Genomic DNA, 20,475 nt, shown 5'->3' on the forward strand with positions numbered 1-20,475 from the left:
GTGGTATGTAAAAATGATTAATTATAATTAACGACATTTCAACTGACATAAATCTTTGTTAATACAATATCTTAGTGCAAAGAAATAGAAAAAATGTATGTTATACTTACAGAGTGGAACCGTCTGCAATTACTATTCGACGTCTTCTTACTCTGACCTCTTGTCACCTCAGCCCATGAGTAAGGATCTCGTCTCTGTGGTGGTGCAGCTGGTGTCCCTCTCACCACCAGCCATGGGGTCACTCTGCAGAATGCACGTCTGGGTGCAGCAGGGGTGGTCTTGATCCCCTGTGGAACGTTCAGCTGAAAGTAAGCTGCACTCCAGATCAGTTGGGCAAAGATGGGCATTCCATGGTCAGGAAGAGTTAAACAGGTTTTAATGGACAGTACTAATATCATGCTAATATCAGAGATGTCACAAAAAAGCATGATCTAGTGATTAAACCGATAAACCACCAAGAGAAAGTGGGTAGCTGGGTATAATCCAAACAACAAAACCATGAAGAAAAAAAAAAATGATTATCAATAATAACCATAATTGCTAATTGGTGTGGGTTATTTAAAACGTCAAAAATATTCACAATTGCTCCTACATACCTTACATTCATGCTGGCTGCAACTCGATGGTACTCTTGTCGCAACATGTCTTGATACGGGAACTCCACTGTCAGCCGGTTTGGAAAATCAATTACCACTACCTTTTAAAAACAGAATAATAACATTGTATGTATGTATTTATTTATTTTTAAAAAATGAATTAATAAAATAAAGTGTTTAATTTATGACCTTATTCCATCTGCCCTGGGCTGAACGGATAAGGCTGGCAAACTCCTTCCCTGCTTGTTGGATGGTGTTTTTCGAGAGGTGGTTCCCTGGTGCAATAAGGCACACCAGGTCCGGCTCTTCAGGTAGGGTTTCGTTCAGCACCTCTTTACGGAGTGCAGCTGCACAAGCGCCTGCAGTGCTGCTATATCCAAAGCGCAGGTCACCCTTGAGCATCTGAACGTCACCATCTACCAGGCTCCTCAGATGCGAGTCGCCAAAAACCAAAACAAACTAAAAAAAAAAACACAAAATGGCTAGATCATTTTATTTAAAAACAATTTCTAAATAAAAAAATGAATTGATAGATTATGCTCGTTCTTTACAAACCTTTGAGTTCTTTCCTGCATTCTCAGGGAAAGCTGTCTTGTGGTAGTGGCTGGTCACTGCTGATCTCGGCCACACGTTGGTCTTGTGCCATTTACCATACAGCTGATGAATATCCATAGCTAATAAAGTACAGAAAAAGTTAGTTCTTTATTAGTAGCATTAATTATACAATGCAAAAATGGGTGGATAAAAAGAAAATAAATAATAAAATAAATTTGATGTACACAAAGTTTAATTTATGTATTTAAAATATTATCATATTTTTTGTACTGTTTTTTTATTGCATATACATATAATCACATACAATTAATACAATTTATAGATATTTAATGTAGATTACAATATAACAATGAAAATAACATTATATATATATATATATATATATATATATATATATATATATATATATATATATATATATATATAATGTGTTTAATTTATTTATATAATATTTTATATAAATATAAAATATAAAATATACAATTAATACAATTTAAAGTAGATATTTAATGTAGATTACAATATAACAATGAAAATACTATAATATATATCACATATATGTAAAATATAAAAGGTCGTTTTAAAATAAGTAAGTACCTACGTATATTTATTGTAGACCTTCCACGTAGATTGAAATATTGCTATTTTTGTGCTGTTTTTGTGCTCTTCCAATTGGTAAGTGTGCTCTTCTGTTTGCTGCTTCTTTCTCCTCTAACCGTTAACTGAGATTGACAGGAGTTAAAGACAACCGTTATATCAGAGCAGCGAGACTTTTATCTGGGGGAAAAAAACGTCGCTTCCGGAGTGAGATGCGGAAGTAAGTTTTACCGGAAGTTGCTGTTGTTGCTTTTTGTGCTAGCTTCACATTGCTTGCTTTCAGAGCGTTTTCCGGAACCGACGTTATGTTTGTCATTTGAGTTTTCCGTTTACTTCCATCCGCCAAAGACGTCTCAGAAAAACGAACGTCACTTCTGATTCGCTATCACAAAGCAGTTCCTTCTTTTTACGTTTTTTTTTTTACGTTATCGCGGTGCTATGGAGTCATATTGTCATCCTAAATGTGATTATTATGTGGTTGTTCATGCACCATGGAATACTATGTTGTGCAAACATAAAGCATAGTTTTGTCCGTTTTACTCAGACATATCGACTCTTTAAAAAAAAAAAAAAAAAGGTTTTAAGAAAGAGTTCGTATATTTTGTGGGCCCCAGTTTTAGAACCGCTGCTCGAACCCTCGCCCCCCGTCCCCCTCCAATAGGATAATCACAACTCATATACCCTCGAACTCACAGAGTATCAAGAGAGTTGCGTATTACATTGCTATTTCTTAAAGGTACAGTGCCCCTATCTAATACACGGGGGTCATCACATTCCCCCCAGTGAGAAAAAGTGCTGTCTCCAGCCCATAAAAAGGCGAAGGAACAAACAACAATTCCATACATAGAAAGTGTACCTAAACTCCATACATAGAGAGAATAAAACAATGCAATGATCCTAGAGGTGAGTGGGTTGATATCATGTATACATACAGATACCGGCACAGTGATATTGAAATAGAGAAGGAAAATAAATAGATTGTCATTACATAAGCAGTCTGGAGCTCAGTGTTCTATGTCAGGTCTGCGTGTGTGAAAGGTGTCTGTCCAGTGAGTGGTGGACCACTGGGCTGGAACACGTGGGTCAGCATTAGGATGTAAATTGTAGGAACGTGTAGCTTGCTCAAGAGGTTCAGAGGAACCATCTAAAGGATCAGGATGTACAGTGACCTGTAGTGAAGCGTCTTGTGTGATACAGAAAGCAACACACTGTGTAATGTGTCGTCAGCCACACCATACTCAGGGCAGAAAATGTCAGATACTCTGACAGAAATGCTATGCATTCAATATTAAAAAACCACAGTAATATTATCTCAAGAGAAAACGGTATAACCATAAAGCAGTTTATCAGTTAAAATAAATTGTAAAATAAACTACTAGTATAAACCACAATAGATTTTTTTCTCCCAAAACAGTACTAGCAATATTATCATTTGAAATATGCATTGGCATGAAAAACAATTAAATGCAATGTACACAAGTTACATGTCAAGATTTCCATTACACGAGAGTAGATGTTAATACTTCATGCTGATTTGAACTCGGCTCTCGCCAAGATAAGCACCAACTAAGACGTAGCTTTACAGTAAACTAATGTGATCCATCTGTGTCTCCATCCATTTGCGCTTCCTTCCATATGATGATGTAGATATCCTTCTGTCTGGTGTTGATGGCTGAAGTGCAATGCTGGCTCCAGGGATCAGCTTATTGCCTCCCTAGCGCATCAGCACACACAACGGCTGTGATGCTGGCTCCGGGGATCAACCACAGTGCGGTCTCCCCAGCGCATCAGCATGACAACCGTCTGGATTGAGCTAAGTAGGGTACATCTCTGGGGTCTTCAAGTGGGCACCTTCCATTCTCGGTGTTTCGTCGACTAGCCCACGACACCTCAAGAGGGCTCGACAGTGATTCTGGCGTCCCAGCATCACCCCCCTCCGTCCCCCACTCAACTCAGCCCAGCTTACTCACCCGTACATCAGCGTTTCTTTCATTCTATTGTGCTTGAGATCCCCAGCCAGAATCTTTCCGTCTCAACCAACCAGTTGCTGCTCCTCTCTGCTGCTTCAGATAAGTTCTTCACTGTGCGACACAACTCTTGACCACTGAATCCGACGTCTCTGAGAAACCGGATTCTAGAGTGTGCCACAAATCCTCGACAACCCACCTCCACTGGGTAAACCCGGACTCTACATCCTTGCTGTTCTGCTTCAGTGGCTAGTTGAGCATACTGCAGTTTCTTCCTCTCATACGCCTCATCTACAGCATCCTCCCATGGCACTGTTAACTCTAGCAGGTGAACAAGGCGTGCTGATCCAGACCACATGTCAATATCTGGTCGAAGGTTAGTGGTGACAATCTCAGGTGGAAAAATAAGCCGTTGACCAACATCTGCCAGCATTTTCCAGTCTCTAGCAGCTTCCAGTTGTCCTGGTCAAGGATTGGTTTTAACACCTTGGTGGTTGCTTTCCTGGGCGGAGGAATGTTGTCTTTTATGTGTAATGTTTTGATGGAACAGGTGGCAACTTATTGGTCATGTTACGCATGTCTTCCAATGCTAGGGCCAAACATCGCAGCACCTGGTCATGACGCCAAGTAAACGGTCCTTGGCTAAGAGCCACCTTACATCCTGTCAAAATGTGCCTTAATGTTGCAAGTGATGAACACAAAGGACATGAGGGATCCTCTCCTACCCAGAGGTTTAGGTTCTGTGGTGATGGGAGAACATCATATGTTGACCTGATGAGGAAACTGATCCTGCTCTGTTCCATATACCATAGGTCTTGCCAGCCAATCTTGTGTTGTTCCACACTCTCCCATCTCATCCATTCTCCCTGCTTGGCCTGGGAAATGGCCTTTATGCACCTCATCCTCTCCTCCTGCTTTTGCAGCTCGTTGATTACCAGCTTCCTCCGTTGAGCTGGTGCTGCCTTGTGCCATGTAGGAGGAGCTGAACTGAGACCAAGACCCCCTCTTCCATGCTGAACTTGCCCCATGATATCACCAATTCGAAGGGCAGACTTTGCATCCTCCACAGCTTTCTTTGCCGCCCACTTTCTTCCAGTTTTCAACACAGGTGCTGCCTCCCTAACGCATTTGTCACATGGCTCTACTAATGTCATTTCCAGTCTGACCTTGGCGCACATAAACTCCTTGGTTAGAGCGGAGACTGGTAGCTGCAGTATTCCTTTACCATAAAGTCCCACTCTGCCGAGGCAGCGTGGAACTCCCAACCATTTCCTGATGTATGAACTGATTAAAGCTTCCAGCTTCTCTACTGTTGTCAAAGAAACCTCGTACACAGTCAGTGGCCACAGCAACCTCGGCAGCAGACCAAACTGAAAGCACCAGAGTTTTAGTTTGCCTGGTAAAGCGCTGCTGTCTATGCTCTTCAACCCTTCCACTGCTTGTTGTCTAACTTCTCCCACACGAACTGTGTCCTTTAGATCCCCGTCGTACCATCTCCCAAGACTCTTCACTGGCTTCTCAGACACTGTTGGTATTGCCTCACCATTAATGAAGAACATTTTATCTACTACTGTACGTTTAATTATAGAGATGCTCCTTGATTTAGTGGGCTTGAATTGCATTCGTGCCCTTTCAATGTTATTGGTTAATTTGCCCAATAACCGATTAGTGCAGGCTACTGTTGTAGTCATGGTTGTCATGTCATCCATGTTTGCTCGAATTGGTGGTAGTCGCATTCCAGAAGCCAAGCGCTCTCCTCCCACTACTCATTTTGATGCCCTAATGATTACTTCCATTGCCATGGTAAAAGCCAGTGGAGAAATGGTGCATCCTGCCATTATTCCAACCTCTAGGCATTGCCATGTAGTGCTGAATTCTGAAGTTGAAAAACTAAATTGCAAATCTCCAAAGTAGGCTTTCACTAAATTTGTTATTGTCATCAGTACACTGAAAAAATCAAATGCTGCCCAAAGTAGTTCATGTGGCACTGAACCATATGCATTAGCCAAATCCAGGAATGTCACATGGAGCTCCTTCCTCTCCTTTTTAGCTGATTGAATTTGTTGCCAGATCAAACTGATGTGTTCTAAGCATCCTGGGAAAGCAAACTCCTGAAGCACTCTTGTACACTCTGTACGGAACTCCATTAGGCCCTGGAGATGATGAAGCCCTTGCTTTTTTCACAGCTCGCTCTACTTCTTTCTTAGGTGCACAGTCCTCCATTTGGTATTCTGATGGATTGATAGGTGGGATGTCTGAAGGAATTGACATAGGCTCCTGCCTTTTTGAATCTGTATGTGTTTCCTCCAAATATCTCTCCAGCTCAAACTTAGATGCTTTTAGTGTGCTATTCTTCTCACTGGTGAATAACTTCTTTACAAATTTGAATGGGTCTTTATAAAAGTTAGTTCTCGCACGCTCCTTCTTTTTTTAGCATTTCTGTAAGCGCTCAGCTATGCGCAATGTTGCAAGCTTATCTTTTATGACCCTTTGTATGAGATTGAGTCCCTCCTTCTGACTTTGTTCTGCTCTTCTCCATTGCTTCCTCAGCTGTCTCCTTTCTCTAACTAAGCGTTCAATCTTCTGCTGCCGTCTAGACTTTCCAGGAATAGTTTGTACTTTTTCCTTCCTTTTTTCAACTCCAAACCTCTCGCTTCCATATGCGTAGATGATGTCCCCAAATTTATCCAGCTTCTTTTCAACTGTTCCACTTACCCTTTCCAACGCAAAGCAGAGATCTGTGTTTACTGTGTCCCATGCAGTTTTCTCACAAGCTCTTGGCCATTTAACTCCAGGCTTGTGCCCGTTGAGGTTCTTTTCTCTCTTATGCTGGTTTGTCTGACCAGGTTCACAAGGATCATTAGGTTCATCACTAACTGTGTCCATGCAAGTCCTCCTCACGTCTATGACAGGGGTGCTGATATCCTGCGAACTGTGGTTTGCTTCCTGTCGCTGGATTTCATTCGACTGACTTGACTGACTTCGTAAGAATTACTGATCAATGCGAGGCCCTTGTCCCTTCTCCCTCAAGCATTTCATTCTCCCTTGATGAATCTTCAAACCCCTGACCGTTGTCGCCTTGCTCCAACCGCAGACACAAACCTGGAGTTCCATGTCTTTGCTAACTGCAGATCTTGAACTAGTCTTTTGTGAAGTACTCTCCATACTCATATCCGTTTCCGTTCCTAAGTTGTTAACCGTGTTGTCCAACGTTGAGTCACCTTCCGCCCCCACTCTCACAGACTCTAGGGGTATTTTTCTCTTTCATTTCTTAGAAACCTTGGGCGGGTGTCTCCAGCATCCTGTAAACACAGATCTGGATACTGCCGACAAGGGTAGCTAACCCTTGCCAGCCCCCATAGTATTCAGATGTAGTTTTCTGTCCAGACAGCACAATGTTCACAAGGAGCCGTGGAAATAGCAGGATCGCAGTCCGTTTAGGCAAACGTATCTGAAGAGGCTGAACGGGTTCATAATTGTTCGTATACAGCAGACACTTCCACGATGTCAGGGATAGTTTAACAGTCACTGTCGCATCCCCATACGTTTCAAAAACAAAAACCATACACACAAAAAGAATAGACCTTGATATTTTATTCATACATTAATATACAATAAATAAATCTCAGAGTTGGTTCCCTTTCTATTCACACTGCAGCCCATGACAGATATGTGCAATCCCTGCACTGATGGAAATTCACCAATGTTAAAATAAATATTTCTTGTGACGCTGGTGTCAGTGCAGACAATATTTATAATTGACTGGCTTATGAAGTAACGCAGCTGTTACTTGATACAGGACACAGGGAATCATCTCTCTTTAACTATTTGAAAAGACCCTGCTGTTGCATAAAATCCCCACAGATCATTCTTATTTTCATATACAATGGTAATGCCTGGCTTTGCAAGTCATTCAAACAAGCAATTGCAGTAACTAGCTAAATAAGTTCACATAAAATAGTAATAATACTTTAACAGTACGTTGCTTGTCGCTTTATTAAAAGCAAAAGTGGCAGCATTAGGTCCTACCCATATACCTGCTACAACACGAGCACAACGGCACAAATCCATGTTTACGGGGACAAAATACCAGTTCCTATGAACAGGGCCAGCATTAGCCTGTGTGGGGCCCTAGACGGGGGCCCTAGGAGGTGACAACCCCCCCCCCCCTCCCCCCCAAAAAAATAAATAAATAAAAAACCTCACACATTACATCAATAAAACGGTAAGCTACTGCTCACCTTCAGAAATCAAGTAGGCAAGCCATACTGCATGTGTGCTGTCACTTAAGTGAAATAAAAACTGTTTGCAAACGTTATCCTTTTTATATAAATCTAAAATGATATTTGACCGATCTACTTATCAAATCCACGTGTAACATTTCACATTACTGCACATTCAGCTGCAGTTTTGAGCTGCAATTTTTGCTGTAATTTGCTTACACTAAAACAACATGAGCAACAAAACATCATGACATTTTTATCTGAATATCCTAGCCAAGAAGCAGATTTATTTTATACCACGCTGCATTTACGAGTGTACTCCCATTAGCCTATCATAAGAAGATAAGAACATAAGAACATAAGAAGGTTCACAGACGAGAGGAGGCCAGTCGGCCCATCTTGCTCGTTTGGTTGTTAGTAGCTTATTGATCTCAGAATCTCATCAAGCAGCTTCTTGAAGGATCCCAGGGTGTCAGCTTCAACAACATTACTGGGGAGTTGGTTCCACACCCTTACAATTCTCTGTGTAAAAATGTGCCTCCAATTTTCTGTTCTGAATGCCCCTTTATCTAATCTCCATTTGTGACCCCTGGTCCTTGTTTCTTTTTTCAGGTCAAAAAAGTCCCCTGGGTCGACATTGTCTATACCTTTTAGGATTTTGAATGCTTGAATCAGATCACCGGGTAGTCTTCTTTGTTCAAGACTGAATAGATTCAATTCGTTTAGCCTGTCTGCATACGACATGCCTTTTAAACACAGGATAATTCTGGTTGCTCTTCTTTGCACTCTTTCTAGAGCAGCAATATCCTTTTTGTAACGAGGTGACCAGAACTGAACACAATATTCTAGGTGAGGTCTTACTAATGCATTGTAAAGTTTTAACATTACTTCCCTTGATTTAAATTCAACACTTCTCACAATATATCCGAGCATCTTGTTGGCCTTTTTTATAGCTTCCCCACATTGTCTAGATGAAGACATTTCTGAGTCAACAAAAACTCCTAGGTCTTTTTCATAGATTCCTACTTCAATTTCAGTATCTCCCATATGATATTTATAATGCACATTTTTATTGCCTGTGTGCAGTACCTTACACTTTTCTCTATTAAATGTCATTTGCCATGTGTCTGCCCAGTTTTGAATGCTGTCTAGATCATATTGAATAACCTTTGCTGCTGCAACAGTGTTTTTCACTCCTCCTATTTTTGTGTCGTCTGCAAATTTAACAAGTTTGCTTACTATATCAGAATCTAAATCATTAATGTAGATTAGGAATAGCAGAGGACCTAATACTGATCCCTGTGGTACACCACTGGTTACCTCGCTCCATTTTGAGGTTTCTTCTCTAATCAGTACTTTCTGTTTTCTACATGTTAACCACTCCCTAATCCATGTGCATGCATTTCCTTGAATACCTACTGCGTTCAGTTTGAGAATTAATCTTTTATGCAGGACTTTGTCATAAGCTTTCTGGAAATCTAAATAAACCATGTCGTATACTTTGCAATTATCCATTGTCGATGTTGCATTCTCAAAAAAATCAAGCAGGTTAGTTAGACACGATCTCCCTTTCCTAAAACCATGCTAACTGTCTCCCAGGATATTGTTACCATATAGGTAATTTTTCATTTTAGATCTTATTATAGTTTCCATAAGTTTACAAATAATAGAAGTCAGGCTTATTGGTCTGTAGTTACCTGGTTCGGTTTTGTCACCCTTTTTGTGGATCGGAATTACGTTTGCAATTTTCCAGTCTGTTGGTACAATTCCTGAGTACTATTGGGAGGATCTCATACGGCCCAGGGGATTTGTTTATTTTAAGAGCTCCTAGTCCCTTTAACACTTCTGCCTCTGTTATGCTAAAGTTATTTAAAACTGGATAGGAACAGGTCGACATGAGAGACATGTTGTCCGTGTCCTCCTTTGTAAAAACTTGTGAAAAGTAATCATTTAATATATTTGCTATTTTTTTTTTATTCATCTATGATTTTGCCATTTGTGTCTCTTAGACATTTAACCTCCTCTTTGAATGTTCTCTTACTGTTATAATATTGGAAAAACATTTTGGAATTTGTTTTAGAACCCTTAGCAATGTTGATTTCTCTCTCTCTCTCTTGGCCTTTCTAACTTCCTTTTTGACTTGTGTTTTCAGTTCCAAGTACTCTTTCTGTGTGCTTTGTTTTTGGTCCCTTTTAAACGCTTTGTAAAGTGCCTTTTTTCGCTGAGTATTTTTTTACTTGATCTATTAAACCATTTTGGCCATTTTGTTTTAGATTTAGATTTGTCTACGTTTGGGATGTAATTGTTTTGTGCCTCTAGTACTACATTTTTTCTGTGGATGTTTTCTCTATTTTACTCCAACCTACTTCTGTTAGTCTCTGTTTCATACCTTCAAAGTTTGTTTTTCTAAAATTGTAAGTTAGAAGCAGTTTGAAAGCTTGTTGACAGCTGCAGAAGCTAAACTAAACTTCCAAAAGAAAAAAACAAAGAAAAAATTAAAAAAATTTAAACAACAATTACAACATGGTCTTCAAGCCAGTAATCTGTGACAACTGCATGATGTGGGAAATCTGAGAAAACCCAACAGAGCTCAACCAAGTTTGTGTAAAGTGCTGCACGATCCAGGACTTGCTTCAATGAGTAAGTCTGCTAGAAAAGGAGCTGGAGGAAATGAGACAGCAACAGGAGCTTGAGGAGCTGACACACCCACAATTCATGGAAGTCTGCACTCGTAGCAGACTGAAAGCCACCAGGGAGATGGAAGAGAGTTGAATCAGCTGGGTTCAGATAGGCAGAAGCAGGGAAAATAAAAAACTTTGTCAAACACAACTACCAGAACTCCAGACATCCAACAAATTTGATCCACTTCAACATTTGCATGACTAAAACCAACATCAAGAGAATGAAAGGAACAACATCCAGGACCCTATAAACAGTGCTGACCAGGCAGAAAAAAGAAGGGAGGTCATGATTGTTGGGGACTCCATATTGAGAAACACAGCAAGTTCAGTTCGCAGTTTGGACCCCCTTACTACAACAGTGTGCTGCCTTCCAGGAGTCTCTGTCAAGCACATCACTGAGAACGTGGACAGGCTCCTAGAACGAACAGGAGATGAGGTAGTAGTCGTCCACATCGGTACAAACAATATTGGAAGAGACAGGCCAAGATCCCTGCAAAACAAATTCAGAGAGCTAGGAAGGAAATTAAAAGACAAGACCAAAACTGTGGTATTTTCTGGGATACTGCCGGCATCTTGCAAAGGACCATATGGATAGCTGGAAATACAAAATCAAAATGCATGGCTGAAATCGTGGTGCACACAGGAAGGCTTCACCTTTCTTGAACATTGGAGCACATTCTACAACAAGGACTATCTATATAGGTGGGACGGACTGCACTTAAACAGAAAGGGAACCAATCTACTCAGAGAAAGGATCCTTGAGGAGGTCCAGAAGCATTTAAATTAGAAAGGAAGGGGGGAGAAAACAAAAAAAAACAGAAGGGAGACCACGTCAAAACAAGGGCAACAACTCAGGTAAGACAACAATTAAATGTATTTATCTTAATGCTAGAAGTCTCAGAAACAAAATGTTAGAACTTGAAGCTACTGCACTAACAAGTAACTACAATGTGATAGGTGTTACAGAAACTTGGTTGTCTGAGAGAGATGGAGACGAATATAATATTAGTGGGTACACACTGAATAGGAAAGACAGGCAGGACAGAAGAGGCGGAGGGGTAGCGCTATACATAAGAAATAGTCTTGAAGCCCAGGTGTTAAATCAGGACAAAGAAAACAATGCAGAATCAATATGGGTCAGAATAATGGACACAAATTCAAAGGGCATAATAATAGGAGCATGCTATAGACCGCCAAATTCAGACGCTGAGCAAAATAATCTGTTGTACAATGACATTCGAAATGCGTGTAGAAAAGGAGAAGCCATACTAATGGGGGATTTCAACTTCCCTTGTATAAAATGGGAAAACCCGATGGGGGGCACGACGGACGAAATTGAAATGGTGGAAATGACAAATGACTGCTTCCTAACGCAATTTGTCAAGGCACCGACTAGAGGGGAGGCATGCCTTGATTTAGTCTTTTCAAATAATGAAGACAGAATAACTAAAACAGAGGTCAGAGAGCCATTGGCAAACTCAGACCACAACATGGTCTCATTTGAAGTATTTTAAAACCCCAAAAGTAATGACTAAAGCTAAGGTTTACAATTTTAGAAAAGCAAACTATGAAGGTATGAAACAGAGACTAACAGAAGTAGGTTGGAGTAAAATAGAGAAAATATCCACAGAAAAAGGATGGCTGTTTTTTAAAAATGTAGTACTAGATGCGCTAAACAATTACATCCCAAAAGTAGACAAATCTAAATCTAAAACAAAATGGCCAAAATGGTTTAATAGATCAATTAAAAGAAATATTCAGTGAAAAAGGCACTTTACAGAGCATTTAAAAGGGACCAAAAAAAAGGTACACGGAAAGAGTACTTGGAACTGTAAACACAAGTCAAAAAGGAAGTTAGAAAGGCCAAGAGAGAGAGAGAAATCAATATTGCTAACGGGGCTAAAACCAATTCCAAAATGTTTTTCCAATATTATAACAGCAAGAGAACATTCAAAGAGGAGGTTAAATGTCTAAGAGACACAAATGGCAAAATCATAGATGAAGAAAAAAAAAGCAAATATATTAAATGATTACTTTTCACAGATTTTTACAAAGGAGGACACGGACAACATGCCTCACATGTCAACCTGTTCCTATCCAATTTTCAATAACTTTAGCATAACAGAGGCAGAAGTGTTAAAGGGACTAGGAGCTCTTAAAATAAACAAATCCCCTGGGCCAGATGAGATCCTCCCAATAGTACTCAAAGAAATGAAAGAAGTTATTTACAAACCGCTAACTAAGATCATGCAACAGTCTCTTGACACAGGGGTTGTACCGACAGGTTAGAAAATAGCAAACGTAATACCGATCCACAAAAAGGGAGACAAAACTGAACCAAGTAACTACAGACCAATAAGCCTGACTTCTATTCTATGTAAACTTATGGAAACTATAATGTGATCCAAAATGGAAAATTACCTATATGGTAACAATATCCTGGGAGACAGTCAGCATAGTTTTAGGAAAGGGAGATCGTGTCTAACTAACCTGCTTGACTTCTTTGAGGATGCAACATTGAAAATAGATAATTGTAAAGCATACGACATAGTTTATTTAGATTTCCAGTAAGCTTTTGACAAAATCCTTCATAAAAGATTAATTCTCAAACTGAACGCAGTAGGGATTCAAGGAAATGCATGCACATGGATTAGGGAGTGGTCAACAGGTAGAAAACAGAAAGTACTGATTAGAGGAGAAACCTCAAAATGGAGTGAGGTAACCAGTGGTGTACCACAGGGATCAGTATTAGGTCCTCTGCTATTCCTAATCTACATTAATGATTTAGATTCTGGTATAGTAAGCAAACTCGTTAAATTTGCAGACGACACAAAAATAGGAGGAATGGCAAACACTGTTGCAGGAGCAAAGGTCATTCAAAATTATCTAGACAGCATTCAGAACTGGGCAGACACATGGTAAATGACATTTAATAGAGAAAAGTGTAAAGTACTGCACGCAGCCAATAAAAATGTGCATTATAAATTTCATATGGGAGATACTGAAATTGAAGAAGGGAACTATGAAAAAGACCTAGGAGTTTATGTTGACTCAGAAATGTCTTCCTCTAGACAATGTGGGGAAGCTGTAAAAAAGGCCAACAAGATGCTCGGATATATTGTGAGAAGTGTTGAATTTAAATCAAGGGAAGTAATGTTAAAACTTTACAATGCATTAGTAAGACCTCACCTAGAATATTGTGTTCAGTTCTGGTCACCTCGTTACAAAAAGGATATTGCTGCTCTAGAAAGAGTGCAAAGAAGAGCCACACCCCTTAGGTGTGGGGCCACCTTGCTCGCCTTGCCCGAAGGCCGGCCCTGCCTATGGAGAACGCTAATGTGCCTTTTAGGGCAGACCAAACCTGTCTGTAAATTTTTACAGAAAAAAGTCTCCTTAAACATGACTAAAACTTTTGTGTACCACGTCAAACTCAAACAAATCACTACATGACCAGTTAATGAGACGATAACAAGCCAGACTGTCGGAATGTTGTCAGTCGTTAGAATTGTAAAAACCTGTGGTATTTTTTTCCTTAAATAGTTGGAATGTGGGGAGGAGTGTTTTGAGTATCGCAAATATTCTTTAAACGTGCCTTAAACGTTCCTTATTAAGACATTTTGGTACACACTTAGAGCCCAGTGTCTCGTGAATTTATTCTAATTGATCCATCTTGTAATATCTTTGTTAATTGTTGTTAATTGATTGACCTTGTATCCATCTGTAATTCATGTGTTTGTAATAATGATCACCTAAAGTGGATGATATTGTCATCGCATATTTTAAGGAACACGTGTTCCGCTGCTATCATTCTTTCTTCTCGGTGCTCTGAAGAAGACTAATTTGGTCGAAACGTGTAAGCAATTTTATGCAATACAGAATCTTGTTTTTAACTAAACGAGGTGGGGTAGGGACTTGATTTAAACGGTTGGGAGGTGTCGTCTAGGCTATTCCTTATGTGGTGCTTTTTCCACTAAGGAGACATTGTATGACTAATATATATACAGTGCCTTGCATAAGTATTCACCCCCCTTGGACTTTTCCACATTTTGTAGTGTTACAACCTGGAATTAAAATGGATTTAATTGGGAATTTTACCATTTGATTTACACAACATACTTAACACTTTGAAGGTGCAAAATATTTTTTATTGTGACACAAAAGTTAATTAAACAAAAAAAAATACATTTGTTGGTTGCATAAGTATTCACCCCCCTGAGTCAATACTTGGTAGAAGCACCTTTGGAAGCAATTACAGTTGTGAGTCTTTTTGGGTAAGCTTTGCACATCTGGATCCTGCAATTTCCCAGTCCCTGCTGATGAAAAGCATCCCCATAACATGATGCTGCCACCACCATGCTTCACCGTGGGGATGGTGTTCTCAGGGTGATGAGCAGTGTTGGCTTTGCGCCACACATAGCGTTTTGCGCTAAGGCCAAAAACTAAGCAGTTTTATGCAATACAGAATCTTGTTTTTAACTAAACGAGGTGGGGTAGGGATTTGATTTAAACGGTCGGGAGGTGCCATCTAGGCTATTCCTTATGTGGTGCTTTTTCCACTAAGGAGACATTGTATGACTATATATATATACAGTGCCTTGCATAAGTATTCACCCCCCTTGGACTTTTCCACATTTTGTAGTGTTACAACCTGGAATTAAAATTGATTTAATTAGGATTTTTTGTCACTGATCTACACAAAATGTCAAAGTGGGGAAAAAAATCTACATATTTTTCAAAATTATTTACAAATAAAAAACTGAAAAGTCTTGATTGCATAAGTATTCAACCCCTTTGCTGTGACACCCCTAAATAAACTCCAATTGCCTTCAGAAGTCACATAATTAGTTGAATGGAGTCCACCTGTGTGCAATTAAAGTGTCACATGATCTCAGATTAAATACACCTGTTTCTGAAAGGCCCCAGAGTTTGTTAGAGAGCATATCTAAACAAACAGCATCATGAAGACCAAGGAGTTATCAAAACAAGTCTGGGATAAAGTTCTGGAGAAGCACCAATCAGGGTTGGCACAACCGTGACTCTGCCTAGAGAAGGCCGTCCACCAAAACTCAGTGACCAGGTAAGGAGGGCATTAGTCAGAGAAGCAACCAAGAGGCCAATGGTAACTCTGAAGGAGCTGGAGAGATCCACAGCTGAGATGGGAGAAACCGTCCATGTCTTTTTTTTTTGTTTAATTAACTTTTGTTTCACAATAAAAAATATTTTGCACCTTCAAAGTGTTAAGTATGTTGTGTAAATCAAATGGTAAAAATCCAGACAGGCTGTAACAGTAGGCTTTGGTGCTGTGGAGTTTCAGAATGCTGAAAATGAGACAAGTGCTCCTGGCATTGTGCACAGTCTGTGCGCTGCTCTCCGCAGGTACGTAACAGGAGATTAAAGTCACTTTGATGCAGAATTAAAACATGTTTTAATCATTATTTTTTGTGATATGATATGGTTTGGTTTTAACTGTTTTTTTGAAAATTAGATCTGACTAGATTTTTAAAAAGTCCTAATTAGGAGATTTTTTTTTTCATTGGCACTAGGACGCTACCGTTGAAAACTTTTTATATAAAAAATTAAAACATTCTCTCTGAACCTGCTGCTGCGCCAAGTAATGTATAGATTGATCAGCAGCGAAAGGACAACTGTTAATACCAACAAAAAATGAGATAGTTCAGCACACACTATATATAAAATTATTTCTTAGCATCAATTATTCATATTTTTTATTACATTTTCCTTTTTGTATATATCACTTTCATGAGTCTCATTTTTCTCTCACGCTGTGTATTTCTTAAACAATAATAGCACTTTGAGAGGAAATGAGTGACTTTAGTTAATATAGAAAAAAAGATAAATTCTTGTTCGTGGTATTTTAAATAGCTTCTACACATTTGATATCCCTTCTTCAGGCACCCTGTGGAGGCAGTTTTCCTTAAGTTGGCTGCAACCTCTCTCTGCAGTGATTTACTATTTCACAATGCACAATTATTATTATTATTATTATTATTATTATTATTATTATTATTATTATTATTATTATTATTATTTATTTCTTAGCAGACGCCCTTATCCAGGGCGACTTACAATTGTAAGCAAATACATTTCAAGTGTTACAGTACAAGTAATACAATAAGAGCAAGATAAATACAATGACTTTGGTTCAAGCAAGTACAAGTGTGACAAAATACAATTCAATAATACAGCAGATAACAGTGACAGTGATAGTTACATCAAGCTATGATTAAATACAAAATACTACAGATTAAACACTTGGCAGATTACAGTACTCTGAAGTACAGGATTAAATGCATTGCTCAACACTTCTGACCACGCACCCCTTGACTGCCTGCAGTTCTGCTCTGAGATCTCGTTTCTCAGGCCGCTGTATTATTATTTCTAATCTAATCCTCTAGCTTCCGCTCTGAACTGCAACTCATGCCGACACAGTGGAACCTCCACAGACACCACCATGACCTGTCCGGCCTCACAGCCCCGTGTGCAGACAGACACCACCATGACCTGCCCGGCCTCACAGCCCCGTGTGCAGACAGACACCACCATGACCTGCCCGGCCTCACAGCCCCGTGTGCAGACAGACACCACCATGACCTACCCGGCCTCACAGACCCGTGTGCAGACAGACACCACCATGACCTGCCCGGCCTCACAGCCCCGCGTGCAGACAGACACCACCATGACCTGGCCTCACAGCCCCGTGTGCAGACAGACACCACCATGACCTGCCCGGCCTCACAGCCCCGTGTGCAGTCACAGCAGTCACAACTAGCAGAGGTAAGATAAGAAGGAAGGAGAGCTGTCTAAAACAGTGCTTCTCAACTCTGATCCTAGGGACCCCCCTGTCTGTGTCTCTGCTGGGTTTTGTAACAACTGAGCTGCTCTCAATGACTTTTTAATTGAAGCCTTATTATTATTATTATTATTTATTTCTTAGCAGACGCCCTTATCCAGGGCGACTTACAATCGCAAGCAAATACAAATACATTCAAGTGTTACAATACAAGTCATACAATAAGAGCAAGAAATACAATAATTTTTTCAAGTGTGACAAACCACAATTCAATAATACAGCAGATAATAGTGAAAGTTACATCAGGATATGATTAAATAGTGATAGTTACATCAGGATATGATTAAGTACAAAATACTACAGGTTAAACACTTGGCAGATTACAGTATTCTGAAGCATAGGATTAAATGTAGTAAAATAGGGGGCAGATAAGAGCAAAATAAAGCATATTTAAATGAAGGGTGATAGTGTCCCAGGATACAACAGAGGAGTTCTACAGGTGCTGTTTGAAGAGGTGAGTCTTAAGGAGGCGCCGGAATGTGGTCAGGGACTGGGCAGTCCTGACATCTGTAGGCCTGACATCCTTAATGTAACCCTGCTGATTACAGAGCAGTACAGGACTGTGTGTGTTGTGTAGATCAATTAATATATATATATACACATTTAATAACAGCAAAACAGACCTGTTCACAACCTGATCACTGTTAATTCCATGAGAATTAAAAGACAAAGTACCGAAGTACTGTAAAACAAGAATTTTACGAGCAAGACACTTTTGCTAATTTTGTATTTATTAAAAAAATCTGCAAAATGAATGTGCCCTGGAATGTTATTCATAAAATACACATGGTGCTGTACATTTTTTTTTTAATAAATTTGGAATCGGCAATTATTTTTTACCCCCATTTTCTCCCAATTTGGAATTGTCTTTAAGACCTTGCGCTGCAACTCCTGTATTGACTCGGGAGAGACGAAGACAAACACAAGTGTCCTCCGAAACGCATGCTGTCAAGCCGACCTCCTCTTTCCACACTGCAAGCTGACAGCGACCTGTCGCGTCGGAGGAAGTGCAGTTCCACTGACAACTCTGCCAACCCGCAGTCGCCCGGCCGCCACAGGAGTTGCTGGTGCGCGGTGAGACAAGGATTACCCTGCCGACTTAAGCCCTCCCCACCCGGGCGGCGCTCAGCCAATTATGCACCGCCTCCTGGGAACTCCCGGCCATAGTCGGCGATTATTATTATTATTTGTTTATTTAGCAGACGCCTTTATCCAAGGTGACTTACAGAGACTAGGGTGTGTGAACTATGCATCAGCTGCAGAGTCACTTACAATTACTCACCCGTCTCACCCGAAAGACGGAGCACGAGGAGGTTAAGTGACTTGCTCAGGGTCACACAATGAGTCAGTGGCTGAGGTGGGATTTGAACCAGGGACCTCCTGGTTACAAGCCCTTTTCTTTAACAACTGGACCACACAGCCTCCAGGCGATGGCACAGCCTGGATTGGAACCAGTGATCTCCAGGCTATAGGGCACACCCTGCACTTCTGGTGAAGCGTCTTAGCCGGATGCACCACTCGGGAGCCCCCGTGGTGCTGTATTAGCCGGATGCACCACTCGGGAGCCCCCGTGGTGCTGTCTTAGTCTGATACACCACTCGGGAGCCCCCGTGCTGCTGTCTTAGCCGGATGCACCACTCGAGCCCCCGTGGTGCTGCCTTAGCCGGATGCACCACTCGGGAGCCCCCGTGGTGCTGTCTTAGCTGGATGCATCACTCGGGAGCCCCCGTGGTGCTGTCTTAGCCGGATGCACCACTCGAGCCCCCGTGCTGCTGTCTTAACCGGATGCACCACTCGGGAGCCCCCGTGGTGCTGTCTTAGTCTGTTACACCACTCGGGAGCCCCCGTGGTGCTGCCTTAGCCGGATGCACCACTCGGGAGCCCCCGTGGTGCTGTCTTAGCTGGATGCATCACTCGGGAGCCCCCGTGGTGCTGTCTTAGCCGGATGCACCACTCGAGCCCCCGTGCTGCTGTCTTAACCGGATGCACCACTCGGGAGCCCCCGTGCTGCTGTCTTAGCTGGATGCACCACTCAGGAGCCCCCGTGGTGCTATCTTACCCGGATGCACGACTCGGGAGCCCCCGTGCTGCTGTCTTAGCTGGATGCACCACTCAGGAGCCCCCGTGGTGCTGTCTTACCCGGATGCACGACTCGGGAGCCCCCGTGCTGCTGTCTTAGCTGGATGCACCACTCGAGCCCCCGTGGTGCTGTCTTAGCCGGATGCACCACTCGGGAGCCCCCGTGGTGCTGTCTTAGTCTGATACACCACTCGGGAGCCCCCGTGGTGCTGTCTTAGCTGGATGCACCACTCGGAAGCCCCCGTGCTGCTGTCTTAGCTGGATGCACCACTCGAGCACCCGTGGTGCTGTCTTAGCTGGATGCACCACTCGGAAGCCCCCGTGCTGCTGTCTTACCCGGATGCACCACTCGGGAGCCCCCGTGCTGCTGTCTTACCCGGATGCACCACTCGGGAGCCCCCGTGGTGCTGTCTTACCCGGATGCACCACTCGGGAGCCCCCGTGGTGCTGTCTTAGTCTGATACACCACTCGGGAGCCCCCGTGCTGCTGTCTTAGCCGGATGCACCACTCGGGAGCCCCTGTGGTGCTGCACATTTAAAAGAAAAGGAAGCGCAGACATCTGTGCCCTTGCCACAAAAATGTACCTTTAAGCCCATAAGCGAAATTAAGTTGCCGCAAAAAAATCCTGTTTTACAGTATCTGGAGGGATGTCTTTTTGTTTTCACCTGCCCAGATTCGCTTCTCTCTAGTCTTTGTTTCTCAGATTCTTCCACCAAAGCGCTAATTCCCTCAGCACCTGTCCTGGGTGTTACGAAGCTGGGCAGATGAAACACTGCCCCTTGTTTTTCAGCGGGTTTTGCTACAACAACAATCAATATGAAGTAATGCACAAACACTGAATCCTGCAGTGGGCCGGTATCCCTCAACTTTGGAATCAGAAGGACAACTGTGATTGCAAAATGTTG

At 41.6% G+C, this 20,475-nt stretch overlaps 1 protein-coding gene across 1 annotated transcript; it reads left to right on the forward strand.

Moving 5' to 3' along the window:
* Positions 1 to 15,922: 15,922 nt before the first annotated feature.
* On the forward strand, positions 15,923 to 17,782 carry LOC131699582 (PGC-1 and ERR-induced regulator in muscle protein 1-like). The gene is made up of 2 exons (XM_058996638.1): positions 15,923 to 15,995; positions 17,036 to 17,782. Exons 1-2 carry the CDS (start codon positions 15,935 to 15,937, stop codon positions 17,359 to 17,361), a joined length of 387 nt encoding a protein of 128 aa, XP_058852621.1. The 5' UTR covers positions 15,923 to 15,934; the 3' UTR covers positions 17,362 to 17,782.
* Positions 17,783 to 20,475: the final 2,693 nt, after the last annotated feature.

This window comes from Acipenser ruthenus, chromosome 23 (assembly GCF_902713425.1).
Source record: "Acipenser ruthenus chromosome 23, fAciRut3.2 maternal haplotype, whole genome shotgun sequence".
NCBI lineage: Eukaryota > Metazoa > Chordata > Actinopteri > Acipenseriformes > Acipenseridae > Acipenser > Acipenser ruthenus.